Source organism: Podarcis tiliguerta, assembly GCF_965153285.1.
Source record: "Podarcis tiliguerta genome assembly, chromosome: 4".
Classification (NCBI taxonomy): Eukaryota; Metazoa; Chordata; class Lepidosauria; order Squamata; family Lacertidae; genus Podarcis; species Podarcis tiliguerta.
Window position 1 is genome coordinate 2,005,604 of NC_139537.1, and position 21,871 is coordinate 2,027,474.

General features: G+C 44.6%; 4 protein-coding genes and 1 long non-coding RNA gene across 5 annotated transcripts in view; 2 read left to right on the plus strand and 3 right to left on the minus strand.

Moving 5' to 3' along the window:
• The window catches only part of LOC310675486 (uncharacterized protein), a 448,115-nt gene that overhangs the window by 217,396 nt on the left and 208,848 nt on the right, over positions 1–21,871 (minus strand). The window lies entirely within an intron of this gene.
• Positions 1,806–9,097, plus strand: LOC310675695 (uncharacterized protein). Its single transcript, XM_083436713.1, has 5 exons — positions 1,806–1,858; positions 5,684–5,765; positions 6,027–6,109; positions 6,228–6,354; positions 7,455–9,097. The coding sequence occupies exons 3-5, from the start codon at positions 6,038–6,040 to the stop codon at positions 8,294–8,296; spliced, it is 1,041 nt and encodes a 346-aa protein (XP_083292839.1). The 5' UTR covers positions 1,806–1,858; positions 5,684–5,765; positions 6,027–6,037; the 3' UTR covers positions 8,297–9,097.
• On the plus strand, positions 10,759–16,481 carry LOC310675896. The gene is made up of 2 exons (XR_014510293.1): positions 10,759–11,175; positions 15,731–16,481. It is a non-coding gene; the product is annotated as an uncharacterized lncRNA (long non-coding RNA).
• The window catches only part of LOC310676825 (uncharacterized protein), a gene marked incomplete at its 5' end in the record, with an annotated part of 105,694 nt that continues 101,256 nt past the window's right edge, over positions 17,434–21,871 (minus strand). The window contains one exon of the mRNA XM_083439002.1: positions 17,434–18,532. The remainder of the gene's footprint in view (positions 18,533–21,871) is intronic.
• The window catches only part of LOC310675583 (uncharacterized protein), an 85,928-nt gene continuing 81,490 nt past the window's right edge, over positions 17,434–21,871 (minus strand). The window contains exon 10 of the mRNA XM_083436476.1: positions 17,434–19,989. The gene's annotated coding sequence lies outside the window, so the exon portion shown is untranslated. The remainder of the gene's footprint in view (positions 19,990–21,871) is intronic.

A 21,871-nucleotide genomic window follows, 5' to 3' on the forward strand; every position in this document is an offset into this window, starting at 1 on the left:
GGAAAGTTGGGAAATAATGGGAGAGGAGGAGGGGGAGGAAGCAGCAGCGGGGGGGGGGGGGGTGACACCTGACTGACAAAATGTATTTAGAAAGCATTCCAGACCCTCCATCTCCCAGAACTTGGCGAGCCTTGAAAGTAGGAGAGCAAAGAGCTCAAAGACAGTCTCACTCGGGACAATGCCATTACCCAAAAGGCTGGGATCTATAACCTCTCTCTGTAAAAAATGAATAAAAAGAGGATGATAAGAAACATTCCTTTGTCTTTATTCGTTCCTGGGCAACCAGCCGGAGTCGCTGACATCCGCCTGACACTACAGGTGTATAATGAAGGCTCCAGGCAAACCTCCCTGGAGAGACCATTCCATAGACAGGGAGCCACTGCAGAGAAGGCCCCAATCTCATGTTGCCACCCTCTGGACTTCTCGAGGAGGCGACTTATGAAGAAGGGCCTCAGAAGATGATCTTAGAGTTCAGGCAGCTTCCGATGTTCCTTTGGAGGCTTCATCAAAACTCCGCCAGATCAAAAGGGATAGAAATGCCTGCTATATATTTTTTTATAAATAGTGAGCAATGCATGCACAGGCAGGAAGAGGAAGATCTGGGCCCTCCTAAGTTTCACAATACAGAGGGAAGGGAAACATGCTATAGACTCCGAGAAGGCCAATTTCAAAAAGCTGAAGGAGCTACGGGGTTAAATCCCGCGGTCAGAAATACTCCAAGAGAAGAGAGTCCAGGGTGGATGGCCGTTTCCCCAAGGAGAAATATGAAAGGCACAAACGCAGACAATTTCAGCAACAAAGAAAAGTGGGAGGCATCTCAGGGGAGTCACAGAACCACTCTAGCCTGCCTTGGTCAGACCACACCGGGAATACAGTGGTACCTCGGGTTACATATGCTTCAGGTTACATACACTTCAGGTTACACACTCCGCTAACCCAGAAATAATGCTTCAGGTTAAGAACTTTGCTTCAGGATGAGAACAGAAATCTTGCTCCGGCAGCATGGCGGCAGCAGGAGGCCCCATTAGCTAAAGTGGTTCTTCAGGTTAAGAACAGTTTCAGGTTAAGAACGGACCTCCGGAACGAATTAAGTACTAGACCCGAGGTACCACTGTGCTGTGTTCAGTTCTGGGTGCCACAATTTAAGTATCCTAAATGCAACTAAAAATCAACAGGGACATTTCATCTTCACTCCCAGGAGAGGCAGGAACAGCGTGTCATCCTACTCCACCCTCAGCTGTGATCTAGCTGAATGGGAGACATGAGAGACAGCTTGTTTTCTCCTGCTCCCCAGGGTAGGACCCAAACCCATGGCTCCAAGTGGCAAGAAAAAGGTTCTGACTCAAGAAAAAGGTTCTGGGAAATCTTTCTGAAGGTGGTGGAACTCTTCTTCCTTGGAGTTTCAGAGCAGAGGCCATCTGTCAGGGATGCTTTTGCAGATTCCTGCCCTGCAGGGGGTTGGACTAGATGACCCTAGGACCCCCTTCTATCGCTCCCATTCCTGGATTCTAGGATGAGGTTCCTTGCTTCCTGCAAACCCCTTTTCCCTGCAACCTCTTCCTCCTGTTTCTGGCCAAGGGAGGGAGCAGATCACAGACCAACCAAGAGCGTCCCCTCAAAATGAGCATCTCTGGGATTCTGCAATGCAGGAGAGAAAAGGCAGAGAGGACTGAGCAGGGTGGACTTTGCAAGGGTTAAAGGGAACTGAGTTGCATTCCTAGAGAGGACAGGAAGTAAGGGGGAGCCAGGTCCTCCAGAGGAAAACCCCCTCCCTCCCCTTCCTGCGTGTGTGTGTGGGGGGGGGGGGGTTGCTTTCCTCTGCTGCAAATGCTGCATTGTTATCTTCCACGGGGATCTGGTGAGTCTCTTCTTCCTCCCCCCCCCCCCCAGGGTGCAGTGGGGAGAAGGTGGGGGTCCCAGGGCTGCAGGGGAGGAGGGTGGCTCATGTGGGGGGGGGGGGGAGCCTCTGGGAGCAGGGGGTCCTGCCAGGGAGGGGCGAGGTTGCGCGAGGTTTGCAACTACAGTACTGTATGTCCTGCATTTGTATAAAGACGCTGCTTACTCCTTTGGGAAGGGCAATCCTCTCCTGGGATCTGGTGAGTCTCCTCTCCCTCTCCCCCCCCCCCCGGAGGGTGCAGTGGGGAGAAGGGGGGGGTCCCAGGGCTGCAGCAGGGGAGGGTGGCTCCTGCGGGGAGGTTTAAAACAGCCCCGCGTGCAATTTGGATAAATCCATCTGTTGCAAAGCCACCCCCCCCCCCCGCCGCCGCCAAGCGCCTGCTCTGCTTACTCTCCCTGGAGGAACGCTCCGCCGAGGAAGTTTAGAGGCGGGCTGCGATTGGTCGGCTGCTTCCCTTGGGCGGTGCTGCTTTGGCTGCGATTGGTCGCTTGGCCGGTGGGAGGGGGCTGCCCGGGTCATCCTGCACTCCCTGCCAAGTCGCAAGGCGTGCCAGGTCACTTACTCCCGAGTAAGCCCGCTTAAGGCTGAGCTAAAAGCACGTGGCTCCAGAGGCGAAGAAGGTCAGGTGGCACCCGGTGCGGAAAATTTCTTGCCACCCCCCCCCCCCCATTGATTTTTTTTTTCCATTTTATTTTTTGCCTGCAAAAATGGTTTTGCGTTATTTCATATTTTCTTACAAAGGAATGTCGATTCTGGGCCTCTGATAACAAGTAGGCAACTATGGACAGATACTGAAATCTACACGATGGATCGTGTTATTTTATTTATATTTATTGTTTATTTAATAAAATCTATTTTTAAAAACCTGCAAAGTGGTTTACCGAAACAAAAAACAAACAAAAAAACCACAGCAGTAAAATCAAGAAAAATCAACAATCCTACTTTAAAACATACAAAAGCTAAAATATTAAAACGGATTAAATTTACTTCAACTTCCTAAGCATCTACGTATGCTTGCCTTAAAGAAGAATGCTTTTAGCAGGTGCCCGAAAAGAGTCTAGCAAAGGCACGTGCTTTGTTGCAATAGGCGGGGAGTTCCAAAATGCAGGTGCTGTCGCAGTAAACAATGCAGTGCAGATATTATGCGGAACCTGTAGCAGTGCTTGAAACTACTGAAGGGGAGGTTTTATTTATTGTGATTTCACCATGCTCTGTATTATCGGGAAAGGAAAACATTTATTTAAAAAACAGGACTGCACAGCAGCAATCTAGTCCCATCTTGATCAGTGGGACTTATTCCCGAGCCGACGGTGCGTAAGATGGGCTGCAATCCTATGCACCCCTTGCATCCAACTTGTACCGAAACCTCTGCACAAGCCTGCACCAGAGAATTGTAGAGTTGGAAGGGACCCCTGAGGGTCATCTAGCCAACCCCCTGGGGCAATGCAGGAATCTCAACTAGACCATCCCTGACCGATGGCCATCAGTCTTCTGTTTTCCCCCTCAGCCAGGACACACAACTGGAGGCGGGGGAAAAGATAAATTTTGACAATGGGGCAGATTTGTCAGCTGTGCGCAGGAACAGCTTGAAGACTTTACACAGAGAGGAACCCCACAGGGGTTTCCCCACATGTAAGGTAACAGGCAGAGAGCCAGCTCAGATAGAGAAAAAGACATTGCGAGAGGACAGGACACAAGAGTACCAAAGTCCGCCCATTTTATCCTCTTTGGGATCGTGGCTCTGGGGCTCTGGGACCACCACCCTCCCAAAATATTTACCCGGGAAGCCCAGCGGAGGGGGGGGGGCAGTGGGACGGGTCATAAAAAACTTTGGTGTGTGTGAAAATGCCTGCTCCAAAGGTGTTACTAAACGAGGGATTATGTAGCTATATCTGAAATTTCGTGCCTGTCAGTTAATAGCTTGACCCTGCCCCACTGAGGTGAAATTTCAGCCTTCACAACATGGGGAAACGGCCAAGTAAACAGCTCTTTTCGTGGAGGAGGGTCAAGATCTGAACTGATAGGCATGGAATTTCATATATAGCCATATAATCTCTAGAGTAGTAAGATAAGACCTTTGGAGCAAGCATTTTTAAAAAAAAGTTTTTTATGAACCGCCCTAGTAGGGCGGTAATTTTTCCTTGATAATTTGTCACCCCCCCTCCCTGATGGCACCAGGGGTGGCCTGCCCCCCCCTTCCTACGCCCCTGCATGGCTCTCTTAATAAGGACTCGGGGGGGGGGGAGAGTTGAAGGCAGGCAAAGAGATTGTCTTTTACTGCGTCCCGTCTTCTTGCTCCCTCCCAGTTAGGGAGAGAGCCTCCCTCCTCAGGTTTCTCAGCAGGCGGGCGTCGCAAGAGGTCTGACTGGAGCCCTGGCCGCTCGCTTGCGGGGCAAGGGCTGCGTGGAGAGGAGGAGCGCAGACTGAGAGGAAAGGCGGCTGGAAGGGGCGGGGAAAGAGCACTCGCTCGTGAAGTTTGTGCGTCTCTCCCCTGAGGGTATCTCGGTTGGGAAGGGGCGGCCAGGAGTGGGGCAGCAGGAGGCAACTCCGGGGCCGTGTATTCTGACCTTCAGATATGAATGGCAGAGTGATTTAACACCTGTTTAGATTTGTCATCCATGTGATGAAATGAAAAGCATGTTGTTTGCAATAAACTTTGCATAAAATAGTTAATTTGCATTTAATTTTGATGGTTCAAAGAACGTCAGGCAAAATGGTCCGCCCTCACACATGTTCACTTCATCAAATTTAGCCCTCTTTGAAAAACGTTTGGACACCCCTGCTCTATTGCAAATGCTGCATTGCACAGGAATCTGGTGAGTCTCTTCTTCCTCCCCCCAGAGGGTGAAGTGGGGAGGTGGGGGTCCCAGGGCTGCAGGGGTCCCACCCCAGTAACGCCCTTCTCCTGCATTCAATTGTCTGAAGATTTGGCATGGTACCTTCCTGGGCAGAGTCTGGGCTGTGGTACAGTCCTATCCTGGTTCTTAGCAAGACTCATACACACTTGCTCAGGGAACCATTTCTTCTCCTTATTGTGTATCAGCATTATAACAGACCAATGTATTTGCTGTTTAGGATTTGCTAGCTCCTCTCATTAGCACAGACATAACTTGGCAGAAAACCAAAGGGTTCCTTCTGATCTTTCAGAGGCTTCCTGAGAGCATAGATGGATGAGCAAGACAGTTGGCTCTGAAGCAGAAAGAGGCCATGTCATCCAAACTGGGAACAGTGGGGAATTCTGGGAAAACTCTGTGCAGAAGATCCTGGGTGAGGAGGACACCCTCTGCTCAGAGGTGCAGAGCCAGCAGTTGAGGCAGTTCTGCTGCCAGGAGGCCAAAGGACCCCAAGAGATTTGCAGCCGACTCTACCACTTTGACTGTCAGTGTCTGAAGCCAGAAAGGAACACAAAAGCTGAGATGCTGGACCTGGTGATTCTGGAGCAGTTCCTAGCTGTCCTTCCACCGGAGATGGAGAGCTGGGTGAAGGACTGTTAAGCAGAGACCAGTTCCCAGGCAGTGGCCCTGGCTGAAGGATTCCTCCTGAGTCAGGCAGAGGAGAGGAAGCAGGAAGAGAGAAAGCAGGTGTGAGAGACTTTCCTCAAGATACTTCCAAGGGGCTCCAAACAGGATGGAGAACATCCAAAAATGCTCTCCTCATGGCCCATTCTTTTTCTGGGAAGACATCCATGCAATGAGATCTAACACCCTTAATAATTTTGGCTTTGTCATTCTCTGTTAATATTTCTCACCATTCATTCATGGTTTTGAATCCTTGTTGCGCTTTCAGGAAAAGGATCTCTTTGAAGAAAAGAACACAGATTCCTGTGAGACAGAGAGGCCTCCGTTGGACACCAAAGAGAGGCCACTGGGTAAAGAGGAAGGTGGTTTTTCTCCATTTGGTCCCATTCTGTTGGTTTTCTAAATCATCTGTGGGGTGCTTTCATCTTTTGTTGGGGGAGATAGTTGGGACCAAGAGCCCAAGAGTAGGGGAGATATATTTTTTCTCACAACTAACATCTGAAATTCGCCCAAACATCCAAATGCACTCAGCAGGCAAAGCGTTCTCAAAGTCCCATCTGTTGTTGCAGATGCACTGCACTCTGGGCATCCAACTTTTTTTTCTCTGGCAGGTGACAGAACGATGATGGCAAGACCTCTGCATCCATCTCTGAATGGGGACAGAATGGAAGCAGCGGCTGTGGAACCAGATCAGGTCAGGGGAAGCTGCCTTGTGGGGACAGAGGCCAAGGGGTGGAACAATGTCCTAGCTCAAGGAGTGGTGGTGAACAACAGTGTTGTTTCAGAGGAGGACATTTCCCTTTTTATTTTAGGGTTCGGTGTGCTTTGAAGATATTGCTGTTTGTTTCACGGACGAGGAGTGGGAGTTGCTGGATCCTGACCAGAGAGCTCTGCATAAGGAGGTCATGGAGGAGAATCGTGGGATCTTGGCCTCGCTTGGTAAGGCTCCTTGCGGGATCATAATATCTGTTTTTAAATTCAAAATGGCTCTCTATGTTGAACCTCATATATATTCACAGAACTCAACAGTGCCCCCTTAAAACATCTGGGATTACAATAGTCCCACAATAAACCTTGAACAGTAAATTACTTTTCTTCTTCTTCTGTGAATGTTCTTCCTCCACCTTCTTAAAACAAGGATCAGCCTGGTCTGAACTGTTCAGGCCATTTTAACTGTAAACTTCAGAGTTCTTGACCAAGGAGAAAACTTGCATTGGAAATGGAGGGATTCCATGATTTAGCCAAGCAAAATCCATTCGAGGGAATAGCCAGGCTTTTTGCATCACAGGTTGCACTAAGGGTGTCAGTGGATCCCTGTTAATAAATGCACCCAACCCTTTAGTAAAACCATCGATCTAACCCACTTGTGTTATGTTGGGATTTTTTTGCCTACGTGCTATTTGATGCAGCTTCTCACAAAGCAATTAAGAAGTTGGCCGAAGGCCAAGAAGACTGAGCAGAGGGAGTTGCTCTGCCTACAGATATGGGGCCTTGGATACAGTTCTGCTATTAGTTGAGGTCTCTACTTAGGCATGATGACTCATGACCTTCCTTGGTTGATTGGTTGGTTGGTTAGTTGGTTGAACAGTGTATGTTCTGAGAGTCGTTTGGAGTTTGTTAAGTGAGAGAGTTAAGATCCGTATCCTGTATATAGTAACTTGTGAATCTGCTTTAATAATAAACACCTATAAGTAACCAAGTTACTGGTAGCAGCATCTTGTTCCTGCTTCATCCTACATACCTGCAACTGATTGCTTCCGGAAGTCTGCATATGCACTGCTATATTCAACTTGGTCTGGCTAAGTTCCTGCAACAGGTTAAGGTTGCGAAACTTCAATATGTTATTCCTCTAATACCAGGGTTTACAAGTTCTAGATTCAGGTAGGTAGCCGTGTTGGTCTGACACAGTCGAAATATATTTTAAAAATTGTAAAGTAGCACCTTAGAGACTAACGAAGTTTGTTCTTCATATAAGCTTTTGTGTGAATGCACCATTAATTTCTCCCTGAGGCTATAATCCATTTCTCTCCTCATTGCAGATAGTGATGGACTGAAAATGAAGAACAAGGGTGACCATGACAAAATCCCTACAATGGAGCTGTATAAATATATTGAAAGTGGAAAAAGTACCCATTCCACTTCCCATCCAAGAAATCTCCCTGGGAAGAAACCATATCAGGGTGTGGAATGTGGAAAGAGCTTCTGTCAAAGTGACCATCTCACTTCCCATGAAATAATTCATACAGGGGAGAAACCCTATCAGTGCTTAGAATGTGGAAAGAGCTTTAGTAAGAGCAAGCATCTCACTTCCCATCAAATAATTCATACAGGGGAGAGACCGTATCAGTGTGTTGAATGTGGAAAGAACTTCCGTCGGAGCACCGATCTCATTTCCCATCAAAGAATTCATACAGAGGAGAAACCCTATCAGTGCATGGAATGTGGAAAGAGATTCCGTTGGAGCACTGATCTCACTACCCATCAAAGAATTCATACAGGGGAGAAACCCTATCAATGTGTGGAATGTGGAAAGAGCTTCAGTAGGAGCTCCACTCTCACTTCCCATCAAAGAATTCATACAGGGGAGAAACCCTATCAGTGTGTGGAATGTGGAAAGAGCTTCAGTCATAGTTCCCATCTCTATACCCATCAAAGAATTCATACAGGGGAGAAACCCTATCAGTGCGTGGAATGTGGAAAGAAGTTCAGTCATAGTTCCCATCTCTATACCCATCAAAGAATTCATACAGGGGAGAAACCCTATCAGTGCATGGAATGTGGAAAGAGCTTCAGTCAGAGCGGCAGTCTCACTTCCCATCAAAGAATTCATACGAAGTGTGGGAAAACACAGGTAGAACAGGTTAAAGCCATGTACTGGTAGGATGTGAAATCATATTCTGCCTTTAAGAAAAGAATAAAGTGACATTTATAGCGATAAATAAGGAACGTCAGGTGTTAAAAATAAAAAGTTAAAACAAATAGAATATGGCAACAAAAAAAGAAGTGTTAACAGTGGTGATAACAACACCAGCTCAACAGAAAAGGTCCATGCAGAATCCTGAACCTATAATGTTAATTGCAGAAATGCTGGCTGAAATAAAGAGAGACTTAAAAGCTAATTCAAAAAAATTAGACTGTATAGAAACTAAGATAGAGCAAAACATGAAATCAGTGGGAGTCTTGTTGGGCCAAATTAGTGACTTAGGGAAAATAGTCCAAGAGTTAAACATCAAGACAAAAGGCTTAGAAGGCACTTTGAAAAAACACACAAACAGAGGTTAAAGAACTGAAGAGAGGCCAAGAGAAGACAAAGCTGGAAGCGGCAGAATTGAGTAAATTACAGGAAGTGACCTGGGACTCTCTGGCGGTAATGGAAATGCATCAGAAGCAATTAAATTTGAAATTTGGGGGATCCCTGAAACAAAGGGAGAGGATATTAGAAAGAAAATCATAGAAACACTTGCAAACTGGTTACAGATACATGAAGAAGTAATTTTTACAATTGGCAAGCTCTTCAGAATTAAATCAAGCTTCACAAAAGCCAAAAAATGGCCAGATGACTGTTTGGTGACTTTTAATTCAAGAGGAATGAAAGAGAAAATATTACAGGTGAATGTGAAAAAAAGATTACATTTTGGAGATGAAAATATACTTTTGAAGGAGATCCCAGTGAGATTGCTGGGGGGAAAAGAAGCAGTTACAAATTCCTGGCTGATGCACTGAGAAACAATAAAGTACCTTGTTGTTGTTTAGTCATTCAGTCGTGTCCGACTCTTCGTGACCCCATGGACCAGAGCACGCCAGGCACTCCTGTCTTCCACTGCCACCCGCAGTTTGGTCAGATTCATGTTTGTAGCTTCGAGAACACTGTCTAACCATCTCATCCTCTGTCGTCCCCTTCTTCTTGTGCCCTCCATCTTTCCCAACATCAGGGTCTTTTCCAGTGAGTCTTCTCTTCTCATGAGATGGCCAAAGTATTGGAGCCTCAGCTGCACGATCTGTCCTTCCAGTGAGCACTCAAGGCTGATTTCCTTAAGAATGGATGCGTTTGATCTTCTTGCAGTCCATGGGACTCTCAAGAGTCTTCTCCAGCACCATAATTCAAAAGCGTCAATTCTTCGGCGATCAGCCTTCTTTATGGTCCAGCTCTCACTTCCATACATCACTACTGGGAAAACCATAGCTTTTACTATACGGACCTTTGTTGGCAAGGTGATGTCTCTACTTTTGAAAATGCTGTCTAGGTTTGTCATTGCTTTCCTCCCAAGAAGCAGGCGTCTCTTAATTTTGTGGCTGCTGTCACCATCTGCAGTGATCATGGAGCCCAAGAAAGTAAAATCTCTCACTGCCTCCATTTTCAAAAAGGGGAAAAGAGAGGACCCAAATAATTACCGCCCAGTCAGTCTGACATCAATACCAGGGAAGATTCTGGAGCAGATCATTAAGCAAACAATCTGTGAGCACCTAGAAAGGAATGCTGTGATCACCAATAGTCAGCATGGATTTCTGAAAAATAAGTCATGTCAGACGAACCTGATCTCATTTTTTGACAGAATTACAAGCCTGGTAGATGAAGGGAACGCAGTGGATGTAGTCTACCTTGATTTCAGCAAGGCATTTGACAAGGTGCCCCATGATATTCTTGTAAAGAAGCTGGTAAAATGCGGTCTTGACTCTGCTACCACTCAATGGATTTGTAACTGGCTGACTGACCGGACCCAAAGGGTGCTCATCAATGGTTCCTCTTCATCCTGGAGAAGAGTGACTAGTGGGGTGCCACAGGGTTCTGTCTTGGGCCCGGTCTTATTCAACATCTTTATCAACGACTTGGATGATGGACTCAAGGGCATCCTGATCAAATTTGCAGATGACACCAAACTGGGAGGGGTGGCTAACACCCTAGAGGACAGGATCACACTTCAAAATGACCTTGACAGATTAGAGAACTGGGCCAAAACAAACAAGATGAATTTTAACTGGGAGAAATGTAAAGTATTGCACTTGGGCAAAAAAAATGAGAGGCACAAATACAAGATGGGTGACACCTGGCTTGAGAGCAGTACATGTGAAAAGGATTTAGGAGTCTTAGTTGACCACAAACTTGACATGAGCCAACAGTGTGACGCGGCAGCTAAAAAAGCCAATGCAATTCTGGGCTGCATCAATAGGAGTATAGCATCTAGATCAAGGGAAGTAATAGTGCCACTGTATTCTGCTCTGGTCAGACCTCACCTGGAGTACTGTGTCCAATTCTGGGCACCACAGTTCAAGAAGGATACTGACAAACTGGAACGTGTCCAGAGGAGGGCAACCAAAATGGTCAAAGGCCTGGAAACGATGCCTTATGAGGAACGGCTAAGGTAGCTGGGCATGTTTAGCCTGGAGAAGAGGAGGTTAAGGGGTGATATGATAGCCATGTTCAAATATATAAAAGGATGTCACATAGAGGAGGGAGAAAGGTTGTTTTCTGCTGCTCCAGAGAAGCGGACACGGAGCAATGGATCCAAACTACAAGAAAGAAGATTCCACCTAAACATGAGGAAGAACTTCCTGACAGTAAGAGCTGTTCGACAGTGGAATTTGCTGCCAAGAAGTGTGGTGGAGTCTCCTTCTTTGGGGGTCTTTAAGCAGAGGCTTGACAACCATATGTCAGGAGTGCTCTGATGGTGTTTCCTGCTTGGCAGGGGGTTGGACTCGATGGCCCTTGTGGTCTCTTCCAACTCTATGATTCTATGATCCTCCCCTTCTATTTGCCAGGAGGTGATGGGACCAGTGGCCATGATCTTCGTTTTTTTGATGTTGAGCTTCAGACCATATTTTGCGCTCTCCTCTTTCACCCTCAATAAAAGGTTTTTTAATTCCTCCTCACTTTCTGCCATCAAGGTTGTGTCATCTGCATATCTGAGGTTGTTGATATTTCTTCCAGCAATCTTAATTCCGGCTAGGGATTCATCCAGCCCAGCCTTTCGCATGATGAATTCTGCATATAAGTTAAATATGCAGGGAGACAAAATACAGCCTTGTCGTACTCCTTTCCCAATTTTGAACCAATCAGTTGTTCCATATCCAGTTCTAACTGTAGCTTCTTGTCCCACATAGAGATTTCTCAGGAGACAGATGAGGTGATCAGGCACTCCCATTTCTTTAAGAACTTGCCATAGTTTGCTGTGGTCGACACAGTCAAAGGCTTTTGCATAGTCAATGAAGCAGAAGTAGATGTCTTTCTGGAACTCTCTAGCTTTCTCCATAATCCTGCGCATGTTTGCAATTTGGTCTCTGGTTCCTCTGCCTCTTCTAAATCCAGCTTGCACTTCTGGGAGTTCTCGGTCCACATACTGCTTGAGCCTTCCTTGTAGAATTTTAAGAATAACCTTGCTAGCGTGTGAAATGAGTGCAATTGTGCGGTAGTTGGAGCATTCTTTAGCACTGCCCTTCTTTGGGATTGGGATGTAGATTGACCTTCTCCAATCCTCTGGCCACTGCTGAGTTTTCCAAACTTGCTGGCATATTGAGTGTAGCACCTTAACAGCATCATCTTTTAAAATTTTAAATAGTTCAGCTGGAATACCATCACTTCCACTGGCCTTGTTATCTGCAATGCTTTCTAAGGCCCATTTGACTTCACTCTCCAGGATGTCTGGCTCAAGGTCAGCAACCACACTACCTGGGGTGTACGAGGCATCCATATCTTTCTGGTATAATTCCTCTGTGTACTCTTGCCACCTCTTCTTGATGTACCTTACAGATGGGAATTACTGGAGGGGGGTTTCATTTTCATATACAGTGGTACCTCGAGTTAGAAATGCTTAAGGTTACAAACTCTGCTAACCTGAAAGAGTTACCTTGAGTTGAGAACTTAGCCCCAGGATGAGAACGGAAATTGTTTGACAGCAGCGCGGCAGCAGCAAGAGGCCCCATTAGCAAAAGCTAGCCTTTAGTTAAGAACAGTTTCAATACTGGAATATAATTTATTTAAAACCCAGGGAAGTATGAGGAGATGGTATCTTAATATATGATTTTTAAATGAAAATGAAAAACATTTCAATATATAACCCAAGAAACGCAAATATATTTTTAAAATAACTCCAAATCTTCAATATCAAGACTGATGGAATGGGAAGGATATAAAATTTACATCAGAGGGAATATTATATCCTTCTCGGCCAACAAGGCCAAGCTGCAAAGATTAAAAGAAAATAATCTAAAAATTTCTTTAAAAGCACTATGGGGCGATATGGCAAAAAACTCATCTAAGGTCACATATGAAAAAATACAACAACAAACATTAGAACTGAATAATATACTAGCTGAAAAAATTGAGTTCAGACTACTAAGTCTAAGACAAATATATTGGGAACAGGGAGAAAGACTGACAAAAATTCTAGCTAATCGTCTAAAACAAAAGAAAGCGAACCATAGAATCATAGAGTTGGAAGAGACCACAAGGGCCATCGAGTCCAACCCCCTGCCAAACAGGAAACACCATCAGAGCACTCCTGACATATGGTTGTCAAGCCTCTGCTTAAAGACCTCCAAAGAAGGAGACTCCACCACACTCCTTGGCAGCAAATTCCACTGTTGTACAGCTCTTACTGTCAGGAAGTTCTTCCTAATGTTTAGGTGGAATCTTCTTTCTTGTAGTTTGGATCCATTGCTCCATGTCCACTTCTCTGGAGCATCAGAAAACAACCTTTCTCCCTCCTCTAGGTGACATCCTTTTATATATTTGAACATGGCTATCATATCACCCCTTAACCTCCTCTTCTCCAGGCTAAACATGCCCAGCTCCCTGAGCCGTTCCTCATAAGGCATCGTTTCCAGGCCTTTGACCATTTTGGTTGCCCTCCTCTGGACACATTCCAGTTTGTCAGTGTCCTTCTTGAACTGTGGTGCCCAGAACTGGACACAGTATAATAATACATTTAAACAGAAATGAAAATAACATCGCAGCTACCTCATCAATTGATATCAATAGTGAATTTTTTAAATTCTACAAAAAATTATATGAAGGGCCAGAAAATATATCAGAGGATGAGGTGGAGAATTTCTTTCAAGATATTAAAATACCAACTATTGAAGAATATCAAAAAGATATGCTATCAGCACCCCTAAATATATCAGATATTGAGAATGTAATAGAAACAATGGGGAATGGGAAATCACCTGGACCAGACAGTTTTCCTATAGAATGGTATAAAATATTCAAAATCTACTAGTCCCCAGACTTCTAGAAGTCTATGAGGAAATAGCTCAGAAAGTTATATCTGCTGCAACATTCAATGAAGCTTTAATAATAATTATACCAAAACTTAACAAAGACCCTACTAAATGTGCAAATTATAGACCAATATCATTAATGAATGTTGATGCAAAGATTTTGAATGCAATATTGGCTGCAAAATTACAAAAAGTTATTCAAAACTTGATTCCTAATAATCAAACAGGTTTTATAAAAACAAGACAAGCTACAGATAATATCAGATTAACAATAGATTTGATAAATTTAAACAAAGATTAAGAGTTTATGATATTGTCATTAGATGCAGAAAAGGCTTTTGACAGAATATATAAAGAATTCATAGGGTTTGTGTTACGTAAATTTTGTTTCCCTATAGAATACTGTAATTGGATTAAAATGATTTATAAAAACCCGTCCCGGATTGTTACAAATGGAAGAATTTTGAATTTGATTAGTTTAAATCGAGGAATGAGACAAGGATGTCCTTTTTCTCCGTTATTATTTAATCTCTGCCTGGAACCATTAACAAGAGCAATAATTCAGGATGAGCATATCAAGGGTGTAAAGCACAACAAAGATAATTACAAAATTGTATTATTTGCGGACGATATCCTTTTATTTATTACAAAACCAGAAGATAGAATTCCGAAAATTATGGAGAAAATAAAAACCTTTGGCAGAATATTGGGATATTCCATAAATTGGACAAAATCAGAGATTTTACTGATAGGGCCAAGGGCTACATTGTATAGAAACCATCAGTTTCGGATGTGCAAAGACTTTATTAAATACTTGGGTATAATGATTTCATTAGATATAGATCAAATTGTAAAATTAAATTTGAATAAAATTATAAATGAAATTTCTTTTGATATTGAAAGGTGGGGACCTCTAAACCTCTCCCTTTGGGAAAAGGTTAAAAGTCCTCAAAACTGCCCTGTCCGCTTATCCATCTCTTCGTATTCCATCAACTTTCAACTTACTTTGCCACTCCCTCTTCATTGGAATTTGGTTTCCTTTCCAGTTTTGTGCTAACAATTTTCTCGCTGCTGTGGTGGCGCACATAAAGTAACTTCTTCAGAACTTGGGGATCTCATCCTCAAGGATTCCTAAGAGAAAAGTTTATGGCTTTTTAGGAAATGTTAATTTAAACATATTTTTTAACTCATTGAAAATTGTATCCCAGAATTCTCTCTCTCTTTTTTTTTACACTCCATGCACAATACATTGTTCCGACTGCTATGTTACATTTCCAACACAAATATGAATTATTTTTATACATCATCGCCATTTTATTAGGTGTTACATACACCTAATAAAAAGATTTTCATATAATTTTCTTTTAGGGTATAGCATGCTGTGAATTTGAGATCTTCCTTCCACAGCTTCCCCCATGCTGAAAGTATACCAGGATGAAAGCATGGCTTTCTCAAAAACAAGGAAAGCCAGGGAAATCTCGCTTCCCCTTTTTCTGGATGGAGTTACAAACTTTGTTGATCAGGGGACTGCTGCGAAAATACTGCATCTCGATTTCAGTAAGGCTTTTGACAAAGTCCCCTGCGACATTTATGTGAGGAAGCTGGTAAAATGTGGGCTGAATGAGGTAACCGGTGGATTTGACTGACCGAACCCAAAGAGGACTCCTTCATGGTTCCTCCTCATCCTGGGGAAAAGTGACAAGAGGGGTGCTGCAGGGTTCTGTCCTGGGCCTGTTGTTGTTCAATGTCTTGATAAGTGACTTGGATGAAGGAACTGAGGGGATGCTCATCACATCTGCAGACGACACCAAAAGGGGAGCGGAGGCCAATGTCACAGAAGGCAGAATCAGATCAAGAGCAGGAATAGAACCACTTTATTCTGCCATGGTCACACCCCACCTAGAATACTGTGTTCAGTTCTGGGCTCCGCAATTTAAGTATTTTAAATTTTGTTTGCTGGGGGAAATCAAGAAGGTGGGGGAACATAATCCATATTCCTTTTATAACACTTGGCCAATGTTTATTAAATACAGGAATTGTTAAGACTGTTGCAAGAATCCTCCCAGCACTAATGGCAAAATGAATCATGATCTTTTAGAATAATCAAATGAAACTTTAACACATGGCAGGATGAAAGTCTTCAATTTCACCAGGACAAGTTATTTGTTGTTTACTGTTGTAGTCATTGCTTTCTTTAATTTTATCTTTCGTACTGTGAAAATAAAAGCAATACAGTGGTACCTCCGGTTGCCCACGGGATCTGTTCCGGAGCTCTGGTCGGATCCCGAGGTCTCCTAAACCAGAGGTGCCTGTTTTGCGCATGTGCTTATGCGTAGAGTGCTTATGCACATATGCGCGGGACGAAACCCAGAAAGACACTCCTGGGTTTGCCGCGTGGGTATCCCAAAGGATAGGTAACGAGGGGAACATAAGTAGAGGTACCACTGTATTATTATTTTTTTATAAGGTGGGGAATCATTTGCACTCTTCCATTAATCTGCTTGCATGTGTTGAGTGTTATTTGGTGACTGTAACTCCCAGTAATTTACCATTACAGTGGTACCCTAAGTTACAAACGCCTCAGGTTACAAACTCTGCTAACCTGGAAGAGTTACTTTGAGTTGAGCACTTTGTCCCAGGACGAGAATGGAAATTGTGTGCTGGCAGTGCAGCGGCAGCAAGAGGCCCGATTAGCGAAAGCACGTCTCTGGTTAAGAACAGTCTCAGGTTAAGAACAGACCTCCGGAATGAATTAAGTTTGTAACCAGAGGTACCACTGTATGTGTTTCTGTGTGTTCAGCACACATGATTGCAGGTGAGACTGAATAAAAGACTTCCTAGGAAATTCCCTTTGACTACTTCTGTATTGTTTCAAATGTAACTTCACTTCCAGATAAGAACAAATAATATTCATTGCTGACAAATCATACCATTGTCAGCTCATTAATCTCAACCCCAACAAACCCAGCACTTAACATGAGCATCTGCTTTCTTCCCATTTCTTAGGTGGAAATAACTTATAAGAAGAAGGGAGATAGACCCTTTCCCTCAAACTTTGGGGATCTGGGGGGGAGGGTTCATTTCACCCCTTAGTCCTGCTCCTGAAAGCTTGGCAGATGTGGAGTATTTACTCACACACTGCCATGACTTAAAAATCAACCTTTTAAAAAATAAATGTAAAAATGGTACAGTGGTACCTCGGGTTAAGTACTTAATTCGTTCCAGAGGTCCGTTCTTAACCTGAAATTGTTCTTAAACTGAAGCACCACTTTAGCTAATGGGGCCTCCCGCTGCCGCCGCCCCGCTAAAGCACAATTTCTGTTCTCATCCTAAAGCAAAGTTTTTATCCTGAGGTACTGTTTTGAAGAATTGATGCTTTCGAATTATGGTGCTGGAGGAGACTCTTGAGAGTCTCATGGACTGCAAGAAGATCAAACCTCTCCATTCTGAAGGAAATCAGCCCTGAGTGCTCACTGCCAGTTGGGCATGTGTCTCTGCCATGGTCCTACATGCGAGTAGGATGATCCTTAGATGGTTATGGGCCCAGGAATTGGGGCCACAGACTTTGTCCCAGTAAAAAGGCTAAGGCAAACCTTTGTGGAAGATGGAACTGGTTCACCACATTTACACCACAGAAGGGTCCGACCCACCAGTTGGGTGAAGACTCCTTGGAGGTGCAAAGTGTTGTGGAGTCCGGCACACTTCCCTGTGTTCCATTCAGCTTTCCGTACTTGTAGCAGTGTGTGCACCGTGCTAGCCACTTGGTGTGTAAGCTTGCAGAAGATAAGAGTCCACACGCTGTTCTAAACTAGCAGCTTTATTTTTATTTACAGTAAAAATAAACAAACCATCCGAGACAGCAGGCCTCTTGCTTCCTTGCTCAGCAGCAAAAGCGAAAGTCAGACAGAACAAAGAAACAGCTTCTCCGGAAGTTGGAGACAGCTCCTCCCCAGAACAGGTAGGACATGGGTTCTGAGCTGTTAACCCTGTAAGCTCTGATTCCCCATCACAGCCCCTCTCGTCCTGCACTGCTGGGGGCTCGTAAGTTTCACCACTTATCCCAAACACAGACCTTTACAGAACTCCCCATGATGCTGAAAGCTCAAAGTTTTCATGAACCCATCTACCAGGTTCTTCTGGCTTGAACAGTACTGCAATCTCACCAAGCCTAACTGGATACTCTGACACACATTCTGGAAATGGATGTCTAGGTGTTTGGTTCTGGCCTTAAACTGCCCAGACTCTGCCAACTTCAGACAGGGTTGATTGTCCTCCCACACCGTGATGGGCAAACAACAATCCCTGCAGATTTCTTGAACCAAACAAACATAGAATTCCAATTCCCTGCAAAGCTCAGACAGCACACTGAATTCAGCTTCAGCAAAGGAAAGCGCAATGAGACTTTGCTTCCGGGTGTGATGGCCTGGGATTCGGATTCAGATGCTGAACCTGAGGAATCCCAGCATGCACAGGATTCCCCGCCTCCAGAACCAGCTGAGCCAGGGCTGGGGCATGAGCCTGAAGGGTCCTCACCTGTGCTGGATCCTCAGGTGCAGGCATCAGCTGAGTCTGCTCTGGCTCCGGAGGTGATGGAGGACCCATTGCCTGCAGGTGCTCCACTCTCAGCCCCGTCAGAGGAAGCTGGGGTTGCCTCTGGGTCCAGTAACCCTTCAGCCTCTCCTGAGCTGCAGAGGCTCAGGGCAGAGTGGCGGAGGGAACTAAGTTCCCACAGGAGGAGTGCTCGCCTCCAGGCCAGGAGAGGCGAGTCATCTGAGGATCAGGGCCGCCCTATGCCTCCGGACATATGAAAGCCAGCTAGGCCCAGTCCCTGCCTGAACCCTACGCTGCACCCAGCTTCGACTTTTATGGACTGCCTTCATATTGCTTCATTGACCACGGACTGGACTTGGACCTTGCCTGTTGATTAACCCCCAGGACCAGCACACCAGGACTTCCACCCAACCAAAGAGTCCCCAAACTTTACCACCATCCCAGATACGGACTTCCTGTTACCCAGATTCGCCCAATCACTACCTGTCCAGCACATCAGCTCGGAGTCACCCTTAGCTGACAGCTTGAGACAGAAATCCTTGGTATCCTGCAGATACGCAGCACCCTCTAGATACCATTCCAGGCACTCACACTGGGGTTTGTTCCTTCCCTGCTGAGCAGATTGGTAGCAAAAGCAATGTCCGGTCTGCTCCACTGGGACAGATACAACAGCCTACCCAGAGCTGACTGAAAGATCTCAGCATTTTTTAACTCAGCGCATTCTACTTGCTGACTATCTTTCACGTAACTTGTCTCCATGGGTGTCCTGACCCCTGAATTCAGACATCCTGAACTTCTCAAGTAGTGATGCTGACTTGAATAAAATATTGGTGGGGGGCCAGGTAAGGCTCTCCTTGTACAATCAATCACATGATGCATGCACACCATTTGAATGGCAATGCCTACAATTGCAGTGAAAGTAAAATTTTGAGCCCAGCAGCTCCCCTTGACCTGGAGAACACTTCTAGCATTTCATCTCCCCTACCTGTGTCCATTTGGTATGGCCCTTTCCATGTTTTTTCCTGGCCTTTTTGTTTGTCTTTGCCAGCAGAAGCCACAATTCTGTGGGTACGCTAGGTGGTGCAGAAAGCACCTAGAAGCTCCCTAGAGGTTGAAGTGCCGATAAACTTCAGTTTTGAGATCTATAAATTCCAATTAGCCAGCAGAGAGTGTCACAGGGCCAGCCTACCTTCCCTTTAAAGCAAACATGGGTCTCCAGCTGTTTTTGGACTACAACTCCCATCATCCCTAGCTAGCAGGACTAATGGGAAGGGATGATGGAAACTGTAGTCCAGGAGCTGCTGGGAACCCAAGTTTGGGAAACCCTACTTCAAAGCAACTTTTGTGTTTGGCCCACAAAGATGGGACCTGTCCATGTTTGTATTTTCTTGTATTTTGTTTTTCTTGTGACCTTTGTACATTTATTTATTTATTTTAAGAGAGAAAATTAAAAGAGAAATTGTATGGCAAGTTGCAGAAGAATAAAAGGTTGTGTTGGGGAAAAACAAAAAAAAAACCTGGGGGTGGCCTCCTCAAATATTTTATTGGGGGGAGGGCAAAGACCCCTAGGCCTTTAAGAGTTGTTGCCTATTCCCTACACCCACAGGCCTCAGGAACACAATATAAAAACACAAAACACCACATGTTAAAAGGGCATTAGATGTCAATCAGCCAAAGGCCTGCTTATAAGGGTGCAGATTTGTCTGGTTCCTGAAGCTGTATAATGTTTTTTCCGACCTTTGTATGGATTCTGTGATGGGAAGTGAGATTGGAGCTCTTACTGAAGCTCTTTCCACATTCCACACACTGATAGGGTTTTTCCCCTGTATGAATTCTCTGATGGGAAGTGAGATCGGTGCTCCTACTGAAGCTCTTTCCACATTCCACACACTGATAGGGCTTCTCCCCTGTATGAATTCTTTGATGGGAAGTGAGACTGTGGCTGTGACTGAATCTCTTTCCACATTCCACACACTGATAGGGTTTCTCCCCTGTATGAATTCTTTGATGGGAAGTGAGACTTTGGCTGTTACTGAAGCTCTTTCCACATTCCACACACTGATAGGGTTTCTCCCCTGTATGAATTCTTTGATGGGAAGTGAGATCAGAGTTCCTCCTGTAGCTCTTTCCACATTCCACACACTGATAGGGTTTTTCCCCTGTATGAATTCTTTGATGGAAATTGAGATTGTGGCTGTGACTGAAGCTCTTTCCACATTCCACGCACTGATAGGGTTTCTCCCCTGTATGAATTCTTTGATGGGAAGTGAGACTTTGCCTGTGACTGAAGCTCTTTCCACATTCCACGCACTGATAGGGTTTCTCCCCTGTATGAATTCTTTGATGGGAAGTGAGATTGTGGCTGTGACTAAAGCTCTTTCCACATTCCACACACTGATAAGGTTTCTCCCCTGTATGAATTCTTTGATGGGAAGTGAGACTGTGGCTGTGACTGAAGCTCTTTCCACATTCCACACAAAGATACGGTTTCTCCCCTGAATGAATTCTTTGATGAGAAGTGAGTTTGGAGCTTTCAGTGAATCTCTTTCCACATTCTACACACTGATAGGGTTTCTCCCCAGTATGAATTCTTTGATGGGAAATGAGAGAGGAGCTCTTTCTGAAGCTCTTTCCACATTCCACACACTGATAGGGTTTCTCCCCAGTATGAATTCTTTGATGGGAAGTGAGATCGGAGCTCTGACTGAAGCTCTTTCCACATTCCATACACTGATAGGGTTTCTCCCCTGTATGAATTCTTTGATGGGAAGTTAGTTTGGAGCTATGAGTGAAGCTCTTTCCACATTCCATGCACTGATAGAGCTTCTTCCCAAATATATTTTGTTGATGTGAAGTGGAATGGGAACTCTGTCTGCAGCTTTCACCATACTCCAAATTTTTACGTGGCCTGTCCTCTCTGGGAATATTGTCATTGTCACCGTCGTTCTCGATTTCCGATTCATCACAGTCTGCAATGGAGACAAAAGGGATTAGAGCCCCTGGAACAAATGGAGAAGAACTGAAGGTATTTGGGGGGGGGGTGTTCATTACCTTTGTTGTTTGTCATTAACCAACATATTTATTATGAGATTCTGCTGAGTTGCTTGATAAAGAGGAGTGGTCAAAATTGTGGAAGACTTTTGGAGAAAAGTGTATTTCAGAGGTTTGATGGCTCATAACACTACTTCTTTTGGAATAGTATCATAAAGTTATATATCAACGGAAAGATAATTTAATCAAGAATGCAATTCAACAAAATTTATTCATTTACCCATATTCTATCTAATGTTATAGCCAAATAACCAGAAAAAGGAAGCGCAACTTGCTTAGGTTGACTCTTGTTAGTGTTTTGTGTGATTGCTATTTAGTTGGTTGGTTTTTGTGTTCTTGTAAAACATAATAAAATTATAGAAATGGCACAAAGAGTTGACTTGTGACCCAGAAAGCGATGTAAAATTGTACTATTAAGTGAACAAGGCTACAGTTATGAAGAAATTGGTGAAAGATTAGGAAAAACTTAACCAAAGCTGGCCTTTCTATATTTTTGAAGAGGTATATGGAGACCCAGTCACTCCAAAATCAGACTGGTAAAGGCAGGAAAAGGTGCACAACAGCAAGTGATGATCGAAGAATGGAGAGACTGTGCCCATGTGACAGAAGAAAATCATCTGGGTTAATACAAGATGAC